This window comes from Rousettus aegyptiacus, unplaced genomic scaffold, assembly GCF_014176215.1.
Source record: "Rousettus aegyptiacus isolate mRouAeg1 unplaced genomic scaffold, mRouAeg1.p scaffold_m13_p_6, whole genome shotgun sequence".
Taxonomy (NCBI): Eukaryota; Metazoa; Chordata; class Mammalia; order Chiroptera; family Pteropodidae; genus Rousettus; species Rousettus aegyptiacus.
The window spans coordinates 35,643,028-35,663,678 of NW_023416309.1; the positions used below are offsets into that span (position 1 = coordinate 35,643,028).

A 20,651-nucleotide genomic window follows, 5' to 3' on the forward strand; every position below is an offset into this window, starting at 1 on the left:
TTTTTGGATACTGGAAATTGTGAATTTTATGTTGCTCAATCTTTTTTTAAGTTGCTTTATTGAGATATAATTGACATACACAAAATTGCACATATTTAAAATGTTGTTTTCTATGTTTTGACATAGGTGTACACCTATGAAGCCACCACAATCAAGATAATGAACATAATTATCAACTCCAAAAAATTCTTCCTGTTTTTCCCTTTTAATTGATGTATAATTGACACAATTGTTTCAGGTGTACAACATTACTAGTTCAATATTTTATTTATTGCAAAAATAATTACAATACGTTTAGTTAACATCCATCACCATACTTAGTTAACAAAAATATTTTTATGAGAACTTTTGAGTTTTACTATCAGCAACATTCAAAGATGCAGTGCAGTATTATTAACTATAGTCATATGCTATACAGTACATCTCCATGACTTATTTTATAACTGGAAACTGGTAACTTGACCTTAAACCATTTCGCTTTCCCCAATCATGGGTCTGTCTGTTCTTTGTATATGTGAGCTCCTGTTTGTTTTTTAAGATTCCACCCATCAGTGAGATCATAATGGTTTTGTCTTTCTCTGTTTGACTTATTTCACTTAGCATAATATCCTCTAGGTCCATCTATGTTGTTGGGGCAAGATTTCATCTTTATGGCTGATATGGCCGAATTCCTACCCCCTTTTAATTCTTTCCCATCACTTCTGTGTTCATCACCAGATAGCCACTGATCTGCTTTCTGTTATTGTAGATCAATTTACATTTTCTGTTGGTGATATGTTCTTTCAGCTCTTTATGTGCCTGAAAAAGTCTTCATTTGATTTCATTTTTGGAAGATATTTTTACTGAGTAAAGAATTTATTTTTATTACTGCCCCTCCTGGCCCCCAAATAGTAATTTAATGATATATTACTGCTTTCTTGCTTACATTGCTTCTGACAATAATGGCCTACAAAACTGTAAGCAATCTGGCTGCCTCCCTCAACCCCATTACCTTTCAGACCTTATTCCAAGTGTGTTTTTTGCTTTTGGGCCTTTGCACAGTCTGTTTTCTGCTTGGAACTCTCTTCTAGATATCTGCATGGCTTACTCTATCATCATCTTCAGGTCTTGGCTTGAATGTTTTCTCAATGAGGCCTGCCCTGACAACCTTAAATAAAGTTGCTATCTGGCACGTCTTCTACCCTCACACTCCTGATCCCTTTTACCTTGTTCTGTTCTTATTATACTTATATATATAATTTATTGTCCACTAAAATGTATGAAGATTTTAAATTTTGTGCAAATTTTGAGACTATAACAAATTTCTCTGTCCCTGTTATTTAAACCAAATAATTATCAATATTTGCTAAATTCTTTTTCCTTGGCTGACGCCCTTTTTAATATGGTAAAATGAGACAGGAAGTCAACAAATATCAAGCTTAATATTTGTTAGGCAAATAACCTTTTTAACCACCTTTTGGGAATGGTTTGAAACCTTTTGTGTCTTGCTTTTAAAGCTTTGGTAGGGTCATAATGGAACCTCTTTTAGTATAGAATAACTTGTCCCCTCCCCCACTTTTCTGATAACTTTTTAAAAAGATTTTTATTAGAATACAGCTAACATACAATATTATTTTAGTTTCGCGTGTACACCATAGTTATTTAACATATATCTAAAGAAGTCACCATGATAAATCCAGCACCTATCTGACACCATACAATGCCATCACAATATTACTGACTATATTCCCTATGTTGTGCACCACATCCCCATGACTTGTTTGTTTTATACCTAGAAATCTGAACCTCTTATTCTCCATCACCTTTTTATGATTGATGCCTGTATGTCAGGAGGCCTTTCTACTTTGGTTGATAGAAATGTGAACTATTTCTGATCTGTGAGAACGGGGATTTTTCCACCTTGCTTCTTTCTAGTGGCTTTTTCTGGCCTTGGTTTTTTTTTTGTTTTTGTGTTTTTGTTTTTTTTTTTTTGCAGTCACGTACTGATCAACACTTAGTGAAGATTTGACTGCTGATCTTCAGAGCTTTTTTTGTGTGCAGCTCTCTCCTCTCTGGTACTTGACCCTGGGTGTGCTAGCTGCTCTAAGTTTTACATTTTGTCTCCTCAACTCAGGTAGACTGTTAAACTGGGTTCTCGCTATTATTTGCCTTGTAACTTGCTTCCAGACAGTAAGCTAAGCAGTCAAAATTCACCTCGTTTGTTTCCCTTCTGTCGGTGTTCACTTTCCTTTGCTGAATGCTGCCTGATAACCATTATTTAATATATTTTATTTGGATTTTAGTTGCTTAAGGCAAGAGGGTAAATTTGTTCCTTATTGTTCCATAAAGTCTTCAAGTGCAAGTTCTCTCTTGTTTTTTAATTTATATATATAAAGTATACATATACATATATTCTTTATGAGCATAGTCATTTGAGATGTGTGTTTTATACTTTGTATTTCCGCTTGTGACACTAAGAAAATATCTTATAGGAACAGAAGAAGAAAGAAAAATTAGAGAGAAAAAAGGAATCTTCAAAAGCTGCTAAGGTAATATATAGTAAGCTAGACTATAGTGTATGTTTCACTGTAAATACTGAAGAAATTATTTTGTATGCTTTTGATTTTATTGATCATATATTTAATTTTAACCTTTATCTGATAACTGATGTTTGTTATAAGCTGCATGGGAACATGTAAAACTGTTTCTCAGTATTTTAGATATAGAAGGAGAGCTCAAGTACGACCCCTTCAGTTTCTTATTCTGTGGACTATTTTTCATAAAAGCAAAATTTTACCTAATTGGTAAAAATCTGCACGTTTTATAACTCAAGGAATTTTATGAGTAGCCAGACCTGTTGGTGCATGTAATGATTACTCTTTCTCTCTCATCCCTTCAACCTCATCTTGTCAACCTGGAGCTATAACAGTGATCTACATTTGTATCTCGTGCATAGCTGCAACAGTGGAACCAAAAGTGGAGCAGATAATCATCTCCTAAAAACATTTTAGATAATAGAGCATTTGTTTAGGGATAGCCTGAATTTAAGATGTGATCTTCATAAAGAACATATTTTAACATGAGGCTGTATTGATGGGAGTTATATAAATAACTGCTAGTGGAAAGAGAAATGATAAAGGTAACATTTATTGGTTATTTAATGCATAAGGTCTTGTTCTAAGCTTCACATTTTTTTCCGTAATTCTCAAAACAGCTCTGTTAGGTAGAAATTCTGTTATCATCCCCATTTAATATATACAGAAGCTAATGCAAGGAAATAAGGTGTACAGTCCATCCTCATTTGCAGATTCCTCATTTGCAAATTAGCCTGTGGCTAAAATTTATTTTTAACTCCCAAATCCATGCTCACGTTTTTATCATTATTCACAGACATGTGCATGTGCACAATGGCCAAAGATTTAAGTTTCCCAACAAGCACATTCCCAGCTGAGGTCAAACAAAGTGATGACCTGCCTCGTTTAAGCCGTCACACTGTAAACAGATGTCTTTTTTGTGGTCTATGTAATGCCATGATTTTTGCATTTCTGTGATTTTTGTTGATTTTGTTAAAACGGCCTTCAGCCACATTGTACTGAAGCGCTTTTTAGTGTTTTTAATGTAAGGAGGCCTGTTGTGCCTCATGGGGAAAATATGTATGTTAGATAAGCTTCCTTCATGAGTGAATTACAGGGCTCTTAGTCCTCAGTTCATTGTTAATCAGTGTATGTATTAAAGAAGATAGCAACACACAAAAAATAGGGTTATGTATTGATTGGTTGTTGAAAATGTGACCACAGCCTGCAGGAGATTCAACTTGTATTTTCCCAGAGGCAGTGATTCAGTGTTTCACCAATTCAATATTTGCAGCGACTTTTTAAAACAGAACTACTTTGTATGAGAATTGACTGTAACTTGCTGAAGGTCACACATCTAATAAATAGTAATGTCAGGATTTGAACCCAGGATTAGTTTCAGATCCAACACTTCTATACTAAACTGGTTTTATTAGGAAATATCAAAATACAAAATAGGGTATCGTTAAGTCCAGTTATTAGTTTCTTAATGTGGTTAGTGGTGATGTTAATGTACACAGTAATGTTGCAGCAAAAGCAGTTATTAAAAAACATATAATTTGACTCAGTTGCTAATTCCACAGACTTATTTTGGTTTTTTAAAGAACATATACCTACAAGATAATTTTACTGGCTTTTTATCATTTATTCCCCACTCTTCAGCTTTTGATTTAATCTACCCTTCGCTTTTGCCCAGCTAAGTTTTTATACCAGGGTTTTGTTTTTTTTCCCACTTTGTTCTAAAGAAGCTAACCATTAAATTCTGCCTATTCCATCTCACTGGTCCCCTTTGGTATTTTCATTTTTAATCCTCTCGCTTTTTAACTTTAGTTTAAAACTTACTTTATTTCTTTGTCATTTTCATTTCTCATAAATGTTGTTTACCTGTTCTCAATCTTTTCCAACTCTTATTTGCAAACTGTTTTTGAAAATCTCTTCCTTTCCCTTCCTTAATATTTTTTTCCGTCAGTATTTTATTTCTACTTTCAATTAAATTTAACTTGTTAATTTTACTGAAAATGAGTAGTCTTTCTGTACCATGCCTATTGAATATCTTTAGCATAAACATACAGTTACAGAAGATTTACATGGTAATTTCAAATGTTAATGCCTTTTATGTTTGATTTTGAAATTTCTCTTGTAAAATGAAAGAAAAAATGGAAGAATGTAGTCTTTTTAAAAGAGGGCCATGGTTACAAATAAGTAAGTATAGAAAAAGGTTATGTATTGGTAAGTATAATAGTGATGAGTTGCGGATGTGGTTCCACTGCAGGGAACATTTAATTTATAATACCATTGTGGTCCTTAGAAAAATAATGTTCTAAATATTGTTTTTAGGGTAAAAATTCCAATGATGCAAGTGAAGAGAATCCAGGTAAATTTTTTTGTTCTAGTTTTGAAGAATATGTGTTTATATTTTTATGTTAATTACTATCAAAAATAAAATGAATTTTTTTTATAGTTATGAGAAAGAAAAGAGGAAGAGAAGATGAATCATACAGTATTTCAGAGGTCATGTCAAAAGAGGTAAAAATTTAAGGGGAAGGGCATATAAGATTCAATGTTGAATAAAAACCTATTTGAACTACATTAAAGTTCTAAGATAGCTGTTACTTGGCTTTTCAGCCTGTTAAGTGAGAGAAAAAAAGGTAGCATCTTCCTGTCTATTAAGGGAGTATGAGCTTGGCCTAATCAGAAATTATTATAATCTCTTGAAACCTCAAAACCTTATCTTAAGAACTTTGTTCTTGTTCCTTGTTGAAGACCTTTATTTAGATAGATAGATAGATAGATAGATAGATAGATAGATAGATAGATAGATAGAAAGATAGAAACTAAGATCACATTTATTTCTAAGACCAGATCCTTTTTTCACCTTACTCGTTACCACATAATAGAACTTAAAGAACATCTTCAATTATGAAAAACTTTAAATGTTTCAGCGTATTTTAATGCATCACATTTTAACTTTAAAAAAATTCCTTATCTACAGCATTTTTCTTTTACCTCAAATTCAAACTCTTTAGATCTTTATAAAGTATAAAATATAAAATTTCACATAATTCTTGTCTTTAGAGATATCTTCCCCCCCAAATTCCCCCTTAAAAATAATGTTCAGGACCCACTCAGTTGATTATGGAACACACTTAGCCTGCAGTTGGAAAACACTTTTAATGAGATTTATTGAAGTTTACCCGATCACACTGTTGTCAGTTTAATTCATCATGTTCGTGGTATGTCTGCTGCGGACAAACTTTCTATCTTAGTAAAGAAAAATAAACACTTTCTTTCCCTTAACCTATGTCCAATGAGAAATACAGCAGTAAGTAGTCAATTACAATTGGAAAATTGGATGGTGCTGAGCATATAGAAGGCTCTATACTCAGGCATTTGAGATTCATAAACTGTTGATCTAGGAAGTGGCATCTAAGTTGAGCTTTAAGAGATAAAAGTTAAATCATATGATGGTGGGTGAGAGATTTAATAGGGAAATAGTAAGATATAGGGAAGATAATGGGGAAATGTTCTAGGAAGAGATAATAAGCTTTGACAAATGTACAGAGGCAAAGATCTTGGCAAGCTGGCATTATGTCTACTGCCGTGCCACCCTTAATAAGCCTGATCCTGTCTGATCTCTGAAGCTAAGCAGGGTTGGGCTTGGTTAGTACTTGGATGGGAGACCACTTAGGAAGATCAGGTGCTATAGGTGTAAAAAATAAAAAATTGTAAGCTGACAAGGTCCTTGCAATCTGTGAGGTCAACCAAATGTTGTCTCACCTAAAAAAAAAACATTATGTTCAACTCCAATTTGTGTGTAAACTAAAGGGTGTTGAAGAATGAAGCTGTAAAGGTAAGCAGGGACAGAACTTTAGTTATAAGGTTTAATTTTTAGCAAGACTACTTCACAGATGGTACTGTTTGTTTTGATCGATTTACAAATTGTACCCCAAAAAGGTTCAGCTTATCTGGTCATTTAAAAAGAGTGTCAGTTCCCTATCTAAAATCCCTTTAGTCTTAGAATATGAATATCTGTACTTAATATTTACCAGCACACAACATACATATATATATGGATTTGTGTGTCAGCCTCTTATTGACAGGTCCTGTCATTCTCTATGTATGTTAAATTTTGAGATAGGCTTAAATAAAGTTTCTTGAATGTATCAGTTTCATCCCCTTTGTCCTCTGCACATGATATTGTCTGCTTGAAATATACCTTCTCTTTAATATAATTGTGCCCTGATGACAATTTTTAGATAATTCAATGTAACAGATACTCTCCTAAGGCACCAAATGACACCCAGGTAGTGCTCATTTCCATACCCTTTGCATCTAGTAGGAACTTCAGTATATTTTTATTCTGTATTTTTAATTTGTGTTTGCCTCTTGCTCAAGATTGCAAACTCATATCTATCCACAGAGGCGTATAGCGAAATGGAGTTGGAACTATAATACTTTTGGGAAGTCAATTCTTGAGTAACAGAAGTGGCCACAACTTGATTCTAGAAGAGAGTTTGGAAAACTTTTCCTGTAAAGGACCAACAACATAGTAAATGTTTTTAGCTTCACGTAGTTTTGTGAGTAACTACTCAACCTTGAATTTGACTTGTAGCCCAAAAGCAAGCAGACAAACTATAAACAAGTGAAGCCTGAGACTTTATTTCTAATTAAACTTTATTTATAAAAGCAGATTACCAGCCAGAGTTGGTTCCCAATATTTAGTCTGCCAACCTCTGTACTAAAGGATAGCTGGGTATGTGTGAATTCAGACCTGGTCTATTCAGATAAACTTTGATTTAAAAAAAACAAAACAAAATTCAGGAGTAAATATCTCAATTTTTACAGGTTGCTAACTAATTTTGCTTGAGGTCCACCAATTTGAGTCCTCTGTTTCAATTGCCTTGAGGGTCTTAACCCTATTTCCTGGCACAAAACCAGAACAGTAAATGTTAAGTGAATGAATGAATGAAGGAACCACAACATAAATTATTTTTTTTCCTTAATGTTCTAGGAAATCTTGTCTGTGGCTAAAAAAAATAGAAAGGAGAATGAGGTAAGTGATATATAATAAACATTCAATTTAGGAGTTATATTTGCTTCCCTGATCATTACCTCCTTTCTTTAATCACCAAGGTACTTGTTTTCTTACCAGTTATCCTATTTCTTAGCCTTTAAGGAAAGTACCCATTCACTTTTCCAGTTAAATATCCAATTGTGGCGTCATTTATAAGACTTATCAATTATAAGACTTTTCCTTTGAATTGACTTAGAATCCTTGTTTCACATTGGTAAAATAGAGTTGTAGAGGTTGCCAACCAATAAAATCTACCATTGGTCATAAGTGTGTGATATAGTGAGTTTTGAAGCTTAACTTTCTCCTTTTCCTGCAATGAAAGTAATTATTTTCTGGAAGTAAATGTTTCTGTGTTCCTTGAAAGGAAATTAAAAAAATTTTTTTACAGAGATTATCCATATTTGCTGTGAGTAAAGGAACTTGTTAAGGAAATAGTTCAACAACTAATTGGGTAGCACCTTTTAGAGATTTGGAAGGAAGGTTCAACTGTAAAGTTATTTCAGAAGCATATACCTATAATCTCTAAGGGGTTTCCCCCCCCCTCCAATGGCTTAACATTGGTGTGAGGAATGTAGGTAATGGTCTCTAGGGTTTTATTCAACTAAGGTTTTATTCTCTATATGCAGTGATTATATAGGACCAGGTAAATTTTGAGTAGTAGTTATATTTTTTGGTAAGTAAAGGGTACCAACATTATATATCAAACTTCTAATTAAACTTTTTTCTTTATAGGATGAAAGCTCCTCTTCCAATCTCTGTGTAGAAGATCTTGAGAAAAACAAAGACTCAAATAGTATAATTAAAGATAGGTTGTCAGAAACGGTTAGGCAGAATGCTAAATTCTTTTTTGACCCGGTTCGGAAGTATAATGGACAACCAGTACCCTTTCAGCAGCCAAAACACTTTACGGGAGGAGTGATGCGATGGTACCAAGTAGAAGGCATGGAATGGCTTAGGGTAATGAATTCTCAACTTTAATATAAGATATTGATTCATTTCTATGTAATAACCTATTAATGTGAAGTAATGCAACTTGAGTTGTTTCTTCCATATTTCACTGTTGTGTGTAGAGCAAAGGTGTAAATATTTATTTTCTCATTTATTTACCTAGAGTAAAACTTTAACTATGAAAATGATCTTATTCAAGGCTACCAACACTTTATGGCTTTTGATAACTGACTTCCCACAAGTGTTATAACTTACAGTATGAATATATCTGTCTCATCTTAGTTATCATTGGTTAAAAAAATTGCTAATTCAATAGGTATTTTCGTCAGAATATCAGAATTTAAATGCAGTGTATATTATTTTGTCTAGATGCTTTGGGAAAATGGAATTAATGGCATTTTAGCAGATGAGATGGGATTGGGGAAGACAGTTCAGTGCATTGCTACAATTGCACTGATGATTCAGAGAGGAGTACCTGGACCTTTTCTTGTCTGTGGGCCTTTGTCTACCCTTCCTAACTGGATGGCTGAATTCCAGAGATTTACACCAGAAGTAAGACATATTTCATTTTCTTTTTCTATATCATTTCAAATGTTTATTTATTCTGTTTTGTTGTCTGAATTCAATTGTAGATCATTCTGTAATTGTATTGATTTGTGTAAACATTACAAATCTTATTTGACTTGCCTTTCAATCTAATCAATACCTATTTTAAGTTTATAAAGAAAAATGGATAATTGTAATCTCAGACATCTTGCCAAAAATATCCCTGGATGACTTTCAGTGTATTGGATAGTTTGAGGCACCTAAGACAGAATGTATTTTTTAATTCTGTTTATGTTCATTATGGTGTTTGTCTGCCATACATATATGTCTTACATACATACATGTCTTAGCCACATCTTGCCTTATGAAAAGTATATATTTCAGAAGTAGCTTTTTCATCTGCCTCGCCTTACACTTGATTTGTTCTTATGACTTTTTAATCCTCCCATAGTTTAGTAATCTGTTAGAATCCATTAACTCATTTTGTCGTAGAAATATAGAACTAAGATTTGGTTAAATCATATTTTTTCTATTTTTATATTTTCCAAATTTTTGTTATATTTTGTTCTAAAGTTTGTTATAAACCAACATCAAATCTTTTAGATTCCTACTATGTTATATCATGGGACCCAGCAGGAACGTCGAAAATTGGTAAAAAATATTCACAAACGGAAAGGGACACTGCAGATTCATCCTGTGGTAATCACTTCATTCGAAATAGCCATGAGAGACCGAAATGCATTACAGGTATGAATGGTCTGTCTTCATTGGATTCTTTTGTAATCCATAAATCACACTTTTCTTTATAATACTTTCTTACCATGGATTAGCATTTCTTTAAATATTTTTTTTCTGTTGGAAATAATAGCTTGTACTGTGCATATTTCCTTAGAAACTGGATGTTCATTTTAACAGCAAGATTAAGGTAAAGGTTGCAGTCTCTAAAAAGAAAATTAAGGTCTGTGACACTTTAACCTACAGCCATATCATTTTATTTTATTTTTGTTGTTATTTATTTATTTTATTTGTAGGTGAGGCAACCATTGGTTGACTTCACAAATTGCAAGGACCTTGTCAGCTTACAATCCTTTATTTTTTAAATTTATTTTTTATGCCTCCAGTACCTGGTCTTCCTAGATAGCTTCCCATCCAAGTACTAACCAGGCCCAACCCTGCTTAGCTTCTGAGATCAGATGGGATCGGGCTTGTTCAGGGTAGCATAGACGTAGACAGTAATAGGAAATTGATACAATTTTCATGGCAACTTAATGTAAGCAAATGGATGGCTTTCTGCAAAGGTACAAATAACCAAAATTAGTTTCAGAAGAAAGGGAAAACCTAAACCAATAATTATGCAAGAAATTGAGAACATTGAGAACACCAGCAGATTAAAAAGAGTATCAATCTCAGATATAGGTAATAAGAATGAAAATTCTTATGCTGCTTTTCAGAGCAAATGAAACTAATAAAAGCTTTCAATTACTTTTTAGTTATCTAATATAACACTAATTAAAACTTGACAATACATTAGAAAGGAAGACTACAGACTGCTTTGATAAGGAATGTGAATGGAAAAATCTTAAATACATAATTGCAGGTGGATTTTATTAGTTTATAGCCCAGTGAGGTATTTCCAGAACACAAGTATACATCAATTTTAGAAAATGTACTTATCCTTTTAATAGATCAAATGAAAATATGATCATCTCAATAGATACAGAAATGCCATTTGATAAAATTGAACATTCATCCCTACCTAATAAAGAAATTTTGTTTTTAGAATTTTTTGAGGAAAAATTGTGGGGTACCATTTAAATATTTTTCCTTAAATTCCTTTTCTAGCATTGCTATTGGAAATACTTAATAGTAGATGAAGGACACAGGATTAAGAACATGAAGTGTCGTCTAATCAGGGAGTTAAAACGATTCAATGCAGATAACAAACTTCTTTTGACTGGGACTCCCTTGCAAAACAATTTATCAGAACTTTGGTCATTGCTAAACTTTTTGTTGCCAGATGTATTTGATGACTTGAAAAGGTAGGTAAGCCAGTTATTTAACTCTGTTCTCTGTTTTCCTAATCTCAAAATCTGTGTTCTTAGTTAAAATTAATTTCTTTCTTCTAGATAGCTAAATTAAAATAATAGCTTTTTGACAAATTCTTTGATCTTTATTATATATTTTGCTCAGGTAATTGATAAACATCATTATAAGTTTAAGGTGTACAGCATGATGGTTTGATTTACATATACTACGAAATGATTACCACAATAGGTTTAGTTAACAATTATCTCATGGATGCAGCAAAAAAATTTTTTTCTCTTTGTGATGAGAACTCTTGGGATCTTAACCACTTCCCTATGTGCCATACAGCAATGTTAATTGTTGTCATCATGTTGTATATTATACCCCCTTGTTCATCTAATAACTGGAAGTTTGTACCTTTTAATCATCTTTCACCAATTTCCTTTCCTATATGTTCCACTCTTGACACAAATTATATAAGAGCAAATAAATATTGTTTAAATGTTTGTTTGCATTGATTAAAGATACACTATTGCGAAAATTAAAATATTTTATTAACATATAAAAATATCTTTTTAGGGCTCTTTATTTTCAGCTTCGGAATACTTTCATATGGATTTTTTCATTTTATCCTCACAAAACAATCCAAGTGATAGAGGTTATATATCTCCTATTTCACATGTAAAAAAGCCCAGGTATAAAGTTGTTAAAAATAAAACCAGTTAATGCCAGAGCCAAAGTAAAACAAAAGTCTCCCAATTTCAATGTAATGTTTTTTTAGTTTAGAAATTGTGTAAATCCTAGCTTATATTATGAAAAACAAAAAGTAAAAATAGTTTTCAGAAAATAATTAATATGCTTTGAATAGATAGAAGATAATCTTAACAGAAACTAAAATAATTATTATAGAAATACCAAAATCAGGAGGGCAAAATAATAGCTATATACTTTGGTATTTAATATGGGAAAATAATTTTTATTTTATTTTGAGACTATATTCCACCTCTGGTTACCAAATGTTGACCCAAGGCCAGACTGTCTTATTTTCACTAGGGAACATTTAATTCTGGACCCTTCCAGTTCATACACATTCCTACTGACTTAGAACAGCGAGGTGTAGGAGCTGGGAAGCGATGAATTTATAAGACATGTTTCAGGTGATCAAAGTTTGGGAATATCTGATCTTTACTACTGCATAGATATTATTAGCATTTTCCCAATTTTATCTATTGACAGTATATCGTTACTTAGTATAGACTAAAAAGCAGGAGTCTTCAACCCCTTGGCCCTGTGACCTGTTAGGAACCAGACTGCACAGCAGGAGGTGAGCAGCAGATGAGTGAGTGCAGTTTATCTGTATGGGCAGCTCCTCTTCAGTGCTAACATCACCACCTCAGCTCATTAGGCATTGGATTCTTGTAGTAGCATGGATCCCTGGTGCAAAAAAAGATTGGGGACCACTAGAAAGCATGCTTATATTTATTTGCTCATTTTAATAGCTTTTTTTTTTTTTTTTTTTTAACATTTGAAGAAATAAAGATGCATAGTAGATGTCATTATCAAGGTATACACATGTGAATTTTTCAGACACTGGCTATAACAGGTCATAGTTATACCTAAAGAGAGAGATCATACCACCTTCGTTTTCGGAGATAGTTTTCGTTTCTATTCCCTTTATTAAAATGTTCAATAAAATATTAGGGTGTAAGGGTGATCTGACTGTGATATCTGTCACCCCATTAACAGCCAGATTGCTGCTGCTGATGTGGCTGGTTAATTGGGCATCCTCTACCTTATTGCTTCATTCATTTTCATCCCTCCTGAAGCTGTACATGAGATTGAACAGGAAGAGAATGGCCTCCCCCGATAGAGGAGGGTTGTTTTTCAGTCACCAGTATCTGGGTATTTGGTATATGGGTAGCTGCGTGCTCCTTTTCTTTCCCCTGGTAGAAGCTCCAAACAAGCTGTAAAGGTCAATTTGTAAGAGAACATAGGATACTCAAGCTTCTAAGACTCCAGACACATCCAAATGAAGTTCTGCAGGTGGCAGTCTGCCCTAAAAGAAAAAAAAATGTACCTTAATGTTTACTTGATTTTTATACTATTGCAAGATTATGTTAAGGCAAAATCAGAAAAATGTCCCCTTTAAAAAAAAATCTGCTTCTTAATGTTCAGGTTACTATAAAATTTAAAATGTAAAACATGTTAATATGATTGGTTAATGTGATAGGTTAACTTGTAGTCATTTCTCTTACAGCTTTGAATCTTGGTTTGATATCACTAGTCTTTCTGAAACTGCTGAAGATATTATTGCTAAAGAAAGAGAACAGAATGTATTGCATATGCTGCACCAGGTTTTGACTTTTTTCTTATTCTGCTTACTGTAGACTCGTAATTAAAAGGGAACCCTAAAAATGAACTATTAAACTGTTTATAATAGGTTTTGAAAAATGAGAGTCCCCCTAATTTAACTTTATCAACTGTACCCACCCACCCTCCACAGGTCACATGGCTTTACAAGAACTAAAGTGCTTTTTGTAATTTTGCTCTATTCATGTATACTCATTGGACCCATAGTGGTTACTAATATGTTTGTCAGCCAAAAAAAATGAAAATGAGTGGTTTTTATGTACAGCCTGCCAGTAATATTTGCATAATTTACTTCTTGCCTCAATCTGTTGTTATTCTTTTCTGCAACTGCCAGCCATTCAACCTATCTTTACTTTCGATAAACATAGTCTTTCAAAAGTTTCCTAGCCATTTTCTTGTGAGCCTGAAAAGCTGAATTGTGCTTTGACAGTTTTACTCAAAATCCTTATAAAAGTTCATACATACTCATGATAAAAATCTGAAACAGTATAGAAATGGAAATTAAAAATAATGTCCCAGATCACTCTGATCCTACCAAATCTTTTCCTTTTTCCAGATGATTTCCTGTAGGTATAGCTGTTTCTAGGCTGATATCTACAGATAGTTTTTTCTTAAACTGTTGGTAAAGTTCTCTCTTGCTCAGGTAAAGTCTTTCTCTGACTTTATACCTCTGGGGTATTTACTTATAGAGCCCTCTAAATGGATTTTGTATATGTAAATCAATTATCGATTATATTGGAAGATAAGGCTATAAAAAGACATGCCATGATTTTAAACAATTGGGTTTTTTTTAAAGACCTAAGCAGTTTAATAATGGTCTTTAATAATTATCGGTTGCTTCTGTGTTGTTTTATAAATGTAGAAATCACTTGTCATCATAGATATTAAAAGAGCATCATTTTAAGCCTGAGGTTTCAGATCTTATAGAAGGAAACTCATGTTTACATCTCTGGATTGGTTGATTCATTGGTTTTCTGCTAATCCAAAACCTCACTTTAAAAGCTATGGGCTCTAACTTTAAACCTAAGAAGTATAATTTGCCTATTTTAGCTTTTTCAAATAGTCAAGATGTATTAGAAATATTAGTAAATTGTGGAATGTTATGGATAAATAACTGATTTTGTGTTATGTGGTGGTCTGGTCTGAGAAAATTTCAAGGAGATAATTTTTCTCCCCTTTTGAGTTTAGTAATATTTATATAGGAAGAATAGAGGAGTAAAGGGGCCTATGGGAAGAATATTCCCTAAAATATTGGAATGTTCAATATTCACATGTTTATTCATGTTTAAATTTTAGATTCTAACACCTTTCTTACTGAGAAGACTAAAATCTGATGTTGCTCTTGAAGTTCCTCCTAAACGAGAAGTTGTCGTTTATGCACCTCTTTCAAAGAAACAAGAGATCTTTTATACAGCCATTGTGAATCGTACAATTGCAAACATGTTTGGGTCTACTGAGGTAAGAGTGTGGAATTGAAATATACTGTGACTGACAGTTGGCATAGAAGATTTTATGATTGATTGCAGTCTTATGTCTCATCCTGTTGTCAAGATTTAATATGGGGGTAAATTTCTAACTGCAGTAACAGGCATAAGACCAGTAGCAAAAGTTACCTAGTAATGCTATGGTCCTACCAAAATTTAAGTGATGGTTGATGCATTAATGGCTTTATAGGCTTCTGGAATGCTTGTTAAGAATTTTTATTCCCAAATTAACCCATATCCTTCTATCCAGTGATGGCTTTGGACATATATTTGAACAAGCACACGGTATACTAAGGGCTTGCCAACTAGATTAATTCCAAATACACAATTTCTTTACAAGATGTTATTGACAGCCAAGAAATTTAATAGAATACTCTAAAGAAATACCTTCTTTACTCACCGTATTATAAGAGATCAAAGTATAGAGTGTGACTATTTTATAATTGAAGATTAGGAGACCCTTAAATTTTGTTGAAATGTCCAGATTTTTGACTGTATGCCATGGACCTGTGTATTTTTTTTTTTTTTTCCAAAATACTTATGGTTATGCGTTTCTCTTTTGTACAACCGTTAGATTCTGTTCTCCCCTTTTCCTTATAATTAAAGAGGGATCTGGTTTTCTTTAGCTATTAGAAACTTGCAGGGGTTACCTACTATAAGGAATTACATTGCAGTATTATATTAACCCAAAGATACCTTTAAGTTCAAAATAGTTTTTATCCATCCTTAATTTTTTCCACTGAATTAAGAAGACATTTTACTCATTCTCAGGTATTGTTATTAGTGTTAAACAATTAACTTTCATGACATGTGCATTTGGCTAGTTTATGGATCCTTTATTTTTTGCATTTGGAAATTACTAAACTTAATGACGAAAGACAAAATTGTTTTTTTTCTTTTTATCTTAAAATGTTTTATACATAAAAATATCCCCTGCTTTATATATTTAGGATTTAAAGGTATAGCTTTTTAAACAGATGTTTCTTTAATTTGTTCTTTTTTAGAAAGAAACAGTTCAGCTAACTTCCACTGGACGACCAAAACGGCGAACTAGAAAGTTGATAAATTACAGTGAAATAGATGATTCCCCTAATGAATTGGAAAAGTTGATCAGTCAAATTCAACCAGAGATAGACCGAGAAAGGTGTGTTTAAAAATAAAATATCTTTTAAACTGTAGTATTTTACATATTTCTTATAATCATGGATTATATCTTTCCAGTAGAGCTATTGTGGAAGTGAATATTCCTCTAGAATCTGAAGTTGATCTGAAACTGCAGAATATAATGATGCTACTTCGTAAGTGCTGCAATCATCCATATTTGATTGAGTACCCTATAGACCTGGTCACACAGGAGTTTAAGGTAAATACTGTTTAATAATGCACTGTTCTGGTTTCTCTGCCTTTTCATACTGTGGAAAGTATTTTTTATATTGGAATTGTAGGGGTTTTTTTAGTAATGCAGTTGATTTCCACTCCTTTTTATTCATTTTCTATTTTAAAGACACCTTTAATTGTCAAACTTTTCAGTATTCCTTTTTAAATTAATATTCAGCCAATCTGGCTGCTCATTGTTTAAATCTCAACAAATAGCCACAAAAAGAACCAAAAAGTTGATAATGAGTTGCGTGCTTTCAGTTTAAATGAAATTACTTTTTCTTGGGCAGTTGATGAAAAAAATAGCATAGTAGTAAAGAAATCTGTTCTCAGTAACCCAGTTTCTTACTAGTTTACAGCAAGGTGCTGACCCCTGTAAACATTGACATTTTGGGCCAGTATGATTGTCGAAGAGATGGTGTTGTGTGGACTGTAGGCCATTTAGCAGCATCCCCAGCCTCTAGACACTACTAGATGCCAGTAGTATCTCCCTCTCCTAGTTGTGACAACCTAGAATGTCTCCAGACACTGTCAAATACACGCTGGGGTTGGAGGACAGAATTGTTGATTTGAGAACAACTACTCTACAGTTTTTTATTTGAGTAAGGAAGAAGATAATCTGACAAGATATTTGATATTCAGAAGGTGAGAAGTTTCTTAATCTTCAATACTAGGTTGCTTCTAAGCCCTATGATTTTTTAAATTTTTGATGAGAATTCTAGCAGTAATTTTCATACATATTTTGTTGAAAGTATACTCAGCTATAAAGAATAAACCTTGCCATATATTCAGAAAGTTTGACCTTATTTCTCTTATACAAAGCTTTGGGAGAGAAGAGGGGTGAGGAGGATAGATAAAGGTTATACTTAAACTGAAAAAATTTTTTTGCAAGATCTTGGGTTTTAAATTCTATAGTATGTCTCTTAGAGGAAAAATTATCTTCTAATAAAAAAGATTAAATACATAACAAGAGCAATTAAAAATATTTTAAAGTTTTATAGGGATTTATTTATCATTGAAAATTGAACTGTTCATGTTGTTTTTTATTTTGACAAAAACAATTATTACAGATTATCATGACCTTTCTGGTTTTTTCTTTGCCCACTTTTAAGGTTGATGAAGAATTGGTAACAAATTCTGGGAAATTCTTAATATTGGATCGAATGCTGCCAGAGCTAAAAACCAGAGGTCACAAGGTGGTACTTTTGGTTGGACTTTGCATTGTTTATTATTTATTAATCAGTCTAGATACTAAGATATATTTAAATTTCAGGTGCTCCTTTTTTCACAAATGACAAGAATGTTGGACATTTTGATGGATTACTGCCACTTTAGAAATTTCAACTTTAGCAGGCTTGATGGATCCATGTCTTATTCAGAGAGAGAAAAAAATGTAAGACTACTTAATTTCATACCTACCAAGTTATTTTTTGTGATTCCTATCTTGATTTCTGAAGTAATATTCAAAATAGACCCACAAGTTGATAGATACAAAAGACCAAAAACACTATAGCAGAATCAAAAACATAAGCATCATGATTTAATCTTACCATTTCTCTAATATAGTATGACTTCTGACACAACCTTACTTAAAAATATCCTACTTAATGACCACTGTCACTATATTAGGATAACAGAAATTTTTTCCTCCATTTTGGCTATTCCCTCCATTCCTAGCATTTTACTATAAAAATTTCAATAACATCAGTTGAAAGAATTTTACAGTAACCACCTGTAAATTCACCTGGAACCTGCCACTAAAATTTTATTATTCCTTTTTATCGCATACCTGTGATAGAGCATCAGTCCATTACTGTATCCATTCAACATTCCATCCTCTTGGTACATTGCAAAAATAAATACAGATATTCCCTTTCTAATTATTTCAACATTTCGTTTCTGAAGTAAGTAATATTTACATATCCTGAGGGGAATAAAATGTGCATTTGCTGAGTTTTGATGCATGCTGATGAAATTAAGACATTAATAAAATAGGCACTTAGATAATAAATGAAGTTAACATGAGCGGATGTTTTAATGTTTTGTAGATCTGTGATTTGGCCTCCCTTGAATATTCCTTTAATAGTTGTAGTTAAAAATAATTCCTCTCTTCAGTCCTTTTGGTTAAAGCTCTCTCCTTCCTGTCTTTCACATGCGTGTGCGGCTTATTACAGTGAAAGGATGCAGATTAAAATCAGCAAAGAGAAAAGTTACATTGGTGAAGTCCAGGAGAACCTAATGTGAGCTTCTAGAGACTCATAGAGACAGCACTTAATTTTCCCAGCAACAATTTATAACAACTCATGTAAAGTAAACCACGGAAATTCACCAGAGCCTTGGTGTCCAGGGTTTTTATTGAGGTTCAGTCAAATAGGCATGGATCCCCCTGCTGTGTGACTGTCCTGAGCTGTTAAGTCTCAAGCTCCGTCTGAAGGTCAAATTGCTACAGCTTGCTGCGGGATCCCTGTTTGTTTTTTGTTTTGGGGGGGTTTTGTTTGTTTGTTTGTTTTGCTGCAATAAGCATGCTTATGATTTTTTGTTTTCTGGGAGGTGAGTCTTTGGCAGTTTTATCTCTTTGCAGTAAATTGGTCTTTTTCAACTTTCATGGCTTCTGGAGTTTTCGGTATTTGTTTACCCCACATCAAAAAGTCCTGTGGATACTGAAGAACTCATACCCAGTTTGAAGAATACTGGCTTATTATATCTATAAACTTGACACATCACTGTCCTCCCCCTTCCTTTCCTGGTAAACTCATGGCTATGTGGCTGTTCTACTTGCAGGACTATATCCATATCTCAGGCAGGAATAGTTTGTTTCTTTTAATTTCCTGTGTTCACATATTTTTTTGCTTTTAGATGCACAGCTTCAACACAAATCCAGATGTATTTATCTTCTTAGTGAGTACACGAGCTGGTGGCCTGGGTATTAATTTGACTGCAGCAGATACAGTTATAATTTATGATAGTGATTGGGTAAGTTGCAGGTTTAGCAATATGCTGATTATCTTTTCATCCTGAATTTTTAATCTTCCATTGTACACTTTCCAGTTTTGTTTACCTATTTTGAAAAGCTGTCCATTTTAAGTAAAAGTCATTTCTTTATTAAGTGTCATATTCATTAAGACTTGAACATGTTCTATCAATGAAGCCTTTCTAGAAGTCTAAATTGAGTTAAGACACTTTAAAAGTTTTTAGTTAGATCATGCATGTTGATTTTATCCATATAGTGAGTTTAAATAATTTCAACCTTATATTGGTAAACTTTATTTTTCTTTTTAACTTTTAAGAATCCACAGTCTGACCTTCAGGCCCAGGATAGATGTCATAGAATTGGTCAGACAAAGCCAGTTGTTGTATATCGTCTTGTTACAGCAAACACTATTGATCAGAAAATTGTGGAAAGAGCAGCTGCTAAAAGAAAACTGGAAAAGTTGATCATCCACAAAAGTAAATAACATTTTCTAGTACATTTTTACTTCTGTTATCTATTGCATGTTGTGAATTTTTGTTTTTGTAATTTTCTTTATAAAATAAATTAGTGCAGAATTTGATAAATAGGCAGTGGGAAATTCGGATCTGTAAAGACCTAAGTTGGTGACCATAGACATAAAAGAGGAACATTAAAGTGCCACATTCTAAATATGTCACAGGGTTTTGACATGATAATGCTTATTCTTGATAAGAGATTTGCCTGCCAAAAGATTAAGAAAACTTCCAAGCCTCCTCCTCCAAGTTCTTTATATTAAAGAACTAGAGTGTTAAAGGTATATTGAAGTAGTAGTGCTATAAAAAAAAAAAAAGCTATTTTGTGCATCACTATTTAAAAAAATATTTTACGCCAGAATGCCCTTTTCATACTTAACGATGATAGTATTTCAAAAAGTGTTTTTTTAATCTAGAAAAGGTTCTGAGGAGTAGAGAAGGTGAAGTGGGTGAGGCTTTGGCATTTTATGTTCTGTTCCCTGAAATTCTTGGAGAAGTTCTACTTTTATTAAATATTAAATTACTATATTTGGATAAATGACTTGATGGCTGCCTTCAAAAAAGCTGAAAATTGTCTATATAAGTTGTGAAGCCTAGAGAAATGGGGACATCATGATGTTGGAAATCACTATCAATTTATTTTATGCTACTTTGCAGATACAGTGAGCCTAACTTTGTTGATAGGTTCTGTAACTTTAAGCAAAATGACGTATAACAAAACCAGTTTTTCCATAAACTGATAAAAACAAATTAAATTTCTATGACATCTCATTGATGTTATAATAAGATGGT

At 32.9% G+C, this 20,651-nt stretch overlaps 1 protein-coding gene and 2 pseudogenes across 4 annotated transcripts in view; 2 read left to right on the forward strand and 1 right to left on the reverse strand.

The window, feature by feature from the left end:
- Positions 1–20,651, forward strand: part of HELLS (helicase, lymphoid specific) — a 34,195-nt gene that overhangs the window by 5,777 nt on the left and 7,767 nt on the right. Inside the window, exons 4-19 of one of the 4 annotated variants that reach the window (XM_016164243.2) lie at positions 2,472–2,528; positions 4,890–4,926; positions 5,014–5,078; positions 7,564–7,605; positions 8,359–8,583; positions 8,944–9,126; positions 9,724–9,867; positions 10,963–11,159; positions 13,403–13,499; positions 14,812–14,973; positions 16,004–16,143; positions 16,224–16,362; positions 17,489–17,572; positions 17,650–17,769; positions 19,233–19,349; positions 19,664–19,823. In XM_016164243.2, the coding sequence (XP_016019729.1) occupies positions 2,472–2,528; positions 4,890–4,926; positions 5,014–5,078; positions 7,564–7,605; positions 8,359–8,583; positions 8,944–9,126; positions 9,724–9,867; positions 10,963–11,159; positions 13,403–13,499; positions 14,812–14,973; positions 16,004–16,143; positions 16,224–16,362; positions 17,489–17,572; positions 17,650–17,769; positions 19,233–19,349; positions 19,664–19,823 (1,969 nt within the window). Of the gene's footprint in view, positions 1–2,471; positions 2,529–4,889; positions 4,927–5,013; positions 5,079–7,563; positions 7,606–8,358; positions 8,584–8,943; positions 9,127–9,723; positions 9,868–10,962; positions 11,160–13,402; positions 13,500–14,811; positions 14,974–16,003; positions 16,144–16,220; positions 16,363–17,488; positions 17,573–17,649; positions 17,770–19,232; positions 19,350–19,663; positions 19,824–20,651 lie in introns of all 4 variants that reach the window. The other 3 variants (XM_016164242.2, XM_036222611.1, XM_036222612.1) reach the window with 3 other exon arrangements.
- LOC118604827 lies at positions 6,143–6,261 on the forward strand (annotated as a pseudogene).
- LOC118604874 lies at positions 10,233–10,351 on the reverse strand (annotated as a pseudogene).